The 7,787-nt window shown below is 36.9% G+C and overlaps 2 protein-coding genes across 2 annotated transcripts; one reads left to right on the top strand and one right to left on the bottom strand.

Annotated features, from left to right (window-relative positions):
• The first annotated feature begins 1,418 nt into the window (after nt 1–1,418).
• On the top strand, nt 1,419–3,275 carry LOC122052182 (short-chain dehydrogenase TIC 32 B, chloroplastic-like). The gene is made up of 7 exons (XM_042613588.1): nt 1,419–1,774; nt 1,857–2,088; nt 2,158–2,237; nt 2,324–2,477; nt 2,555–2,633; nt 2,705–2,789; nt 2,884–3,275. Exons 1-7 carry the CDS (start codon nt 1,657–1,659, stop codon nt 3,093–3,095), a joined length of 960 nt encoding a protein of 319 aa, XP_042469522.1. The 5' UTR covers nt 1,419–1,656; the 3' UTR covers nt 3,096–3,275.
• An 806-nt stretch (nt 3,276–4,081) lies between these two features.
• Nucleotides 4,082–6,773, bottom strand: LOC122052181 (short-chain dehydrogenase TIC 32 B, chloroplastic-like). Its single transcript, XM_042613587.1, has 8 exons — nt 6,623–6,773; nt 5,526–5,757; nt 5,359–5,438; nt 5,089–5,242; nt 4,889–4,967; nt 4,711–4,795; nt 4,586–4,632; nt 4,082–4,442 (listed from the first exon to the last, which is right to left on the bottom strand). Exons 1-8 carry the CDS (start codon nt 6,741–6,743, stop codon nt 4,278–4,280), a joined length of 963 nt encoding a protein of 320 aa, XP_042469521.1. The 5' UTR covers nt 6,744–6,773; the 3' UTR covers nt 4,082–4,277.
• Nucleotides 6,774–7,787: the final 1,014 nt, after the last annotated feature.

Here is a 7,787-nt window from a genome sequence, read left to right as displayed (position 1 = left end):
ATTCTAAATTAATAAATCAAAATTAAATAAAGATAGAACAAAATTTATCATTAAAAATCAAAATAACGACCATTTATGATTTACAAAAAAATCACTCTTTTAATTTTTGCCCAAAAGTAAATTTTCATTTCAAAACAGCACCCTCTTGAAACGAAAAGTATTTTTAGCTGTTTTGAAATGAAAATTTACTTTTGGACAAAAGTTAAAAGGATGATTTTTTTTTAAATCGTCAAAGGGTCTTCATTTTAATTTTTAATGATAAATTTTGTTCCATCTTCATTTAATTTTGATTTATTAATTTAGAACTTTGGCTTTTTTTATTTGATAAAATGAGTTTTTGATTGATTATTCCTTTCAGAGTTGCTGTCTTTTTGTTGTTTATACTGGTGCATGTATGAATTTTGTGAGGATACTTTTTCTAGGAATAAGTAAAATTTTGGGCATATATATAAATCAGATTTGGTTAAGGTTAAGCTTTCAATGGTCTTGTGGAATTTTTTTATTTTTATTTTTCATTTTTTTTCTAGAAGTCTGATTTAGGTTAGAGTTATTTTAGTCATTTACGTTTTTTTCCTTTTTACTTGATGTCAAAGGAGGGTTGAGTGTAGTTTTTTAAATAGAGGGGGGTAAAATACAACTTGCTATAAAATTTAGGGGGGCTTAAAGTTATTAACCCTACAAATTAAAAGGTAATTCAATATTTAACAAATCATCCAACTTTTTTCAAACAAAATCAAAAGGATATTCTATCATATAATTTATATCAAAATATTTTTTTAAAAAATAATATAGGTTCAGATTTGATTCGAAAAATGTTGAACATATTTGAGTTCAGTAATAATTTGATAATTTTAAATATGAATTAAATATTTTTTAAACCGGTTCAAAAAGTTCAGGCTTACATAATTTTACTCCCTTTAAATTACATGGGATTTAACCTTTTGCATGATACAATAGTAAGATAACGATTATAGAATAAGTATTACATATTATAGCAATTTTTCTATAGTTGTAACTATAGTAATGAAAAGTAAGCTAACAAATATACCAATTATTTTGTAGTTGTAACTATTAGTAAGGAAAACTTTATAGTAAAACATTCATTAGATGATTTTTATAAAACGAGCACTCATTTGAAAATTGTTAAACATGGGATGCCTTTTTTTTTTCTCTTTTCGTTCTGTCTTTAATTTTTAGCCCTATATATTTAATTTATATTTTAAAGATGTTGTTGAGATTATTTTTCCTATAAATATAAATTTAATTTTGTATTAATGTAAATTTCTAGAAAGATCCAATGTTCGAAGCATCCATATTCTAGAAGGTCGCATGGCCGCCGTTACGGTGTTTCTTCCTCCTTTCGTTGGAGTAAGATATTTAGCCGCCGCTGTTGACTTACCTTCCACCAAAGCTGCCACCCTGTCGTCGTGTTGACCCCGGCGTTGTTCCTCGCTGCTTCACGTCAATCTTCGCGCGAATCGCGAATGCTTGGCACGGAAGCAACGGCGGACCCAGCCACGTCGATCGATCCATTGCCGAGGACGCGACAGCCGCTATAAAGACCATCGTCTCCTTCTTCCTCCTCTACCTCCGTCGCCGGATTCCTCCTCTCCTCCTCTCTCTTCTACTCCTTTGCTGAAAGTCTACTCCGCCTCCATGGGATACTGGAGGGAAGCCACCGGCATCAAGGGCCCTAGCGGATTCGGATCCGGCAACACCGCCGAGCAGGTCACCGAGGGCGTCGACGCCTCTCGCCTCACCGTCATCATCACCGGTACCTTTCCCCCCTTTCCCCGCTTTCCCCTCTTCTTGAGGAACTCGATTAACCCTAAAAATTTGATCTTTATGCGGAGCAGGCGGAAGCAGTGGGATCGGAGCAGAGACGGCGAGGGTTTTGGCCCTCAGAGGAGCCCATGTCATCATCGGCGCGAGGAACTTGGAAGCTGCCAACACCGTGAAGCAGAACATCCTCTCGAGCATTCCCTCTGCCAGAATCGACATCATCCAGATCGAGCTGAGCTCACTCAAGTCTGTCCGGGCCTTCGCCGACAAATTCCTCGCCATGAATCTTCCTCTCAACATCTTGATGTAAGTAACTGACCAACAAACTACATGCTTCTCGTGGATTGAGTGTTCTCATGCTTCTCAAATCTTCAGCAACAACGCTGGTGTGATGTACTGCCCTTTCCAGCTCTCGGAGGATGGAGTTGAGATGCAATTCGCCACGAACCATCTCGGTATTTTTGTTCATCTTATGTTAACATTCTTGACTCAGATGTTCATCAGGATTGTGAATTTTAACATATGTTGCTTCTAATCTCAGGCCACTTTCTGCTGACAAATCTTCTGCTTGAGAAGATAAAAACCACAGCTGAGAAGACAGGGATCGAGGGCCGCATAGTGAATCTATCCTCGGTAGCTCACATCGGGCCTTATAAAGAAGGAATCATATTCGACAAACTCAACGACAAGAAGGCGTAAGTCAACCATTATCAGTTTAGCAAAAAGGAAATTCTCCAAGGCAATTCTTTATGGGTTTGATCTTGTTTTTCAGATACAATGATATGTCGGCTTACGGGCAGTCGAAATTGGCCAACATCTTGCACTCCAATGAGCTTGCGCGTCGTTTGAAGGTACTTCTACATCGTCGAAAAAAACATAGATGAGAGAACCATATCTCATGAAAAATTCTCATTGTTAACAGGAAGAAGGCGTGAATGTGACTGCGAATTCAGTTCATCCTGGTTTGATCAAAACAAACTTGGGGAGACATGCCGCGTGCTTCATAGGTATGCCACTTCTTGAAACTAATGGTTAATCTACGCCAAAAGCGACGATAACTTTTGAACTCATAATTGTGAAATTCTTTTATTTTGCTTGCAGTTATTTTGAGGGCTCTCACTTTCGTCTTGTGGAAGACCATTCCCCAAGGAGCATCGACAACATGCTATGTGGCACTGCATCCGAGTTTGAAGGGAGTGAGCGGGAAGTATTTTGCGGACAATAACTTGGAGAAGCCGACCAAGATGGCCAGAGATGAAGCATTAGCAAAGAAGCTCTGGGAATTTAGTGAAGAACTAGTTAACTCTAAGTAACGGAAGAGGCTTGTATGAGTTCTAAGGGTTATATGTTGGTGATGTTATGTTGTATGTCTTACTCTTTCTATATTTTTTTTTCTTTGTTTGGAGTGAAGTTTGCAATGTTTTTATTTTTTAAAACATTTATGTAATGAGATGGCCACATATAATTATGTAAGTCCTTTTTTTTTCTCCTTAGTTTCTTCCATTCTACGAGTAATGTCAAGTGAAGAATACATAATTCATTTTTTATTGGACTACACTTTTATCACTTTTGTCGTCGACCGTTCATAGGTTTGTAGTAGGAGAGCTATGACTCACTCTACTAATAGCATGGTTAGTCGAAAGAGGAAAATGAGCTCCACGATAATATCATGCTGACCCTTCATAAGTTTGTGGTAGGAGAGCTATTGCTAGCTCGACAAATAGCATGGTTTGTCAAAAAGGAAAACAAGCTCCGTGATAGTATCATGCCAACCCTTCTTAGGTTTGTAGTAGGAGAGCTATGGCTCGCTCTACAAATAGCATGACTCGTCAAAAGAGGAAAATGAGCTTCATGATAATATCATGCCAACTATTCATACGTTTTGTAGTAGGAGAGTTATGGCCCCTACGGGTGTAGCCGAGTTTGTACTCGGATAGGGTATCCCACCAGTGAAACATGATTTGATTCCCAATAAGTACAAATACGACTTTGGATTATCTAGTGCTCTCTGTCTAAGAAAGCCACTCATCTAAAACCAAATAAGCCTCCGTGATTTACTCCTTCGAGAGTGTATGAAATCATCCCAGAGTAAAAGCTCCGTTTTTTGCCAACGATAGTAGGAGAGCTATGACTCACTCAACAAATAGCATGGCTTGTCAAAAGAGGAAAACAAGCTCCGTCATAATATTATGCCTTGACAATAATAGATTATTTGGAAATCGACAAACTAAATATGGTACTTAGTTAATCCAATATATAGTTGGATCACACAAGGGTTAACAATTGCTAAAATTGAGGCTTTGTTTAGATAATAAAGATAATTTATTAGAATAAGTTTGGTAATACATAACTCACAGTCGTTATTAATAATACACAACCAACACAAACCGAGAGTTGCAAATCTAAAAGAAGACATACATATCGCACGACAACAAGATCCACACTACACGATAGCACCAAGTGAGAGTAACAAGATTCAACTTGAGATATAGAAATCATATAGCACTGACTAGATTTTCAGTGAAGTCCCAAAGCTTTGTTCCTAACAGTTCATCTGTGCCATTTGATGTCGTCTTTGACTCATTGCAATCAGCAAAGTACTTTCCACTGACTCCCTTCACATTCGGATGAAGTGCAACATAGCATGTAGTCGCCGCTCCCTAAAATTAAAATACATAATGTCAATGCTCAAACCTTGTATTCAAATGATTCGTTTGACATGCGGTACAATATAAAGTTCACTCGATGAGTAGACATAGTGCTCTATTTAACATAAATACTATCATTTATATAGCAAGATTACCTGAGGAATACTCTTCCACAAGACACATGTTGCAGCTCTCAGTGCAGCTGCAAGCAAAAGAACTTCCTAGTGTTAAGTTTAACCTTTAAAGCTTTTCACTGCAGAGTTAGGTTTATAGATTCTACCGACAGCAACAGTTGCGTGCCTCCCTAAGTTTGTCTTAATCAGACCGGGATGAAGTGAATTTGCTGTAACGTTCGCGCCTTCTTCCTGTTACATGTTGCAAATTGAGGACAAACAAGATGATTCTCGAGATTCACTCTTGGTTTTGTTTGTTATCTTCTTTGGATGGTATTGCAGTACCTTTAAGCGCCTAGCAAGTTCGTTGGCGTGCAATATGTTGGCCAACTTGGACTGACCATAAGCCAATTTGTCATTGTAACTGAAAGGCAAAACAGAAATAGATCTCTCAATCAGTTAAATAGAAGAAATAATTGCTTTTGTTGATCAAACATTCTCTTTTGTGATGGTAATTTTCCTTATCTATGTTATTAGTGACTTACAAATCCTTGTCGTTGATTTTGTCGAACCGTATTCCACCCCTATAGGGTGTCATGTGAGCCTCAGACGATAGATTCACGATACGACCCTCAATTCCTGTCTTCTCTGCTGTGGTTTTCAGCTTATCAAGTAGAAGCTTTGTCAGGTAAAAGTGACCTAAAATAAAAAAGGAAGTCATACTACATGGTACATGATTGAAACATGAGAGACTGAAGTAAAATTCTCTCTTGGATTAGAACAGGAAATTGTTTTGAGAAGGCAAAGATGCATACCGACATGGTTTGTAGCGAACTGCATCTCTATTCCGTCCTCCGAAAGTTGGAAAGGACAGTACATGATACCCGCATTGTTTCTGAAATCAAATTGAAGATGTAAGTTTTTGCCCCTAACATAACATATTGACAAAGAATGCAGCAATTGAGCACCAAAGACCAATTACATCAAGATGTTAAGAGGTAGATCCATTTCAAGGAATTTGTCAGCAAAGGCTCGAACAGATTTGAGTGAGCTAAGCTCGATTGGTATGATCTCAACTCTAGCAGATGGGATGCTTTCCAGAATACTCTGTTTGACACCATTAGCTGACTCTATGTTCCTAGCGCCGATGATGACATGAGCTCCTCTCAGGGCCAGCACCCTTGCAGCCTCTGCTCCAATCCCACTATTTCCCCCTGAATGGCAAACAGATTCTCACTTCTATGACAAGATTAAATTATTCAAAACTGTGCTTATAAAAATCTTTGTTTTTGCATGGTATCATCTGATTAATCCTTCGTCAAATGAGCAGACAAAGATCTTTTCAACATGTTAAACATAGCAAAACTGTTGGGTGATCTAAAAGAAGAAGAAACTCATACTTCTAATAGATCCAGCTACTCAAGTCACTTGTTATTAAATAAGCAGTGAATAAGCAAACACTAAAGGTCCCTTTTTTTTTCAGATCCTCCAAAGAAAGAGAAACTAGAAACAAAAAAGGGGAGAAATTTGAAAGAAAAAAAAAGTTTCTGCTTCTCCTTTACCATGTTGAAGTTCATGTTGAAATTTAGTTTTTCTTTTGGATAAATTTCAGTTGCAGTTCGATTCCGGAGGCTATCTAGTCATCACCATGAGTTCCACACCATGATTAAGTGGGAAACAACACAGATCTTCGCAGAAAACAAAGTTACGGGGTAAAAATTGTAGAAACAACCACTGATCCAAGTCGTTTTTGCGATTTCACCAGATTTAGGGCAAGGTTAATTTGCGCGGACGAGTGAAGAAGACAAGTGAAAAGGTAGCAGAAACTACCCAACTCCCAGTTCATCGCCATGAGCTCGACACCACGATGAAGTGCGAAACAATTCATATCTTCGCAGAAAACCATGTGAGAAGGAAAGAAATTCATCTCCACGAGTTCCATACCAAGATGAACTAAGAAACAAATCAGATCTTCGCAGAAGAACACGCCAATATAAATTCTCTTTCTATTCCTTGGGCAGATTTAAGCTTGCAGACGATTGAAGAACACATGTAAAGTGAGAAGGAAGCAGACGGTACCGGTGATGATGACGGTGAGTCCGGAGGCGTCGATGCCTTCGGTGACCTGCTCGGCGGTGGTGGCGGATCCGAAGCCGCTGGGGCCGGGGATGCCGGTGGCCTCCCTGAAGTAGGACGCCATTGCGAAGGATCGGTGACGAGAAGAGGAAGAAAGGATAGTGCTACTTATACAACCTTACGCTGGGAAAAGCGAATCCAGGTACCGGAAATTACCAATACACCCTTGTCTTTCATTTTAAAATTTTTATTCAAAATTACTAAATTAGGCCCGAAGATTAAAACATAATTTTAACATATCAATCAAATATAAATTTACAATTTATTTTTTTTAAATGTATAATTAATTTATATATATCTAATATAAAGCATATAAGTTTTATTACTTTGTAAGCATAAGACATGTCATTATTCTTTACAATACATTAATAATAGAATGAGTAGTGACAGTGACGACGAATCCAAATAAAAATTTAATGGGGTGCTAAAGTAAATGAACTAAAAAAATATTTTTTACTATGAAATAGATATATAAAAATAAAAATATTGAATTGATAAATATAATGATACAAATATAAAAATATGTCCATACAAATAAAATAATTATTTCTTAACGCTTGAACTATTAGTAGTAAATTTGGACAAACAAATAAGAGGAGATAACTGTATCATGTGAGTGTTCATCTGTTAATTATAAAATTTATTTATTTTCAATTCTGACAAAAATATTTTTCTCAATGTATACTATCAAGCTGTCATTCATTCACTTATCCCCCATCCTGTTATGCGAATTAGTCTTGATAATTTTCATTGCAAAAAAAATCTTTCAACAGAAGCAGTTACAACTCGTAAAATTAATGCTAACTCGATCAAACAATATATCAATGAAAAAACTATATTCTTACCAATTTCAATCATCTTCTTAGCAAGACTTCCTTTATCTTCAATCATAGAAAATTCACCTAATACATTTTGAATGTAAGTCTCAAGTTAGCCCTCAAGTATTACACGATCAGTCAATGAAATGTCCTTCGGATAAAATTTAGCAAGTCGGAATAGCTTACCAATGTCAAATTAAGAAAAAGAGTCTTTTGGATAAGCAAGTAATGAAAGTACCTCTGTACTTGATTTTGAAAAACGATTATTCATCTCTTGAACCTATTGGTTG

The sequence above is a fragment of the Zingiber officinale genome, chromosome 3A (assembly GCF_018446385.1).
Source record: "Zingiber officinale cultivar Zhangliang chromosome 3A, Zo_v1.1, whole genome shotgun sequence".
NCBI lineage: Eukaryota > Viridiplantae > Streptophyta > Magnoliopsida > Zingiberales > Zingiberaceae > Zingiber > Zingiber officinale.
This window is presented reverse-complemented; position numbering and strand designations above follow the sequence as displayed.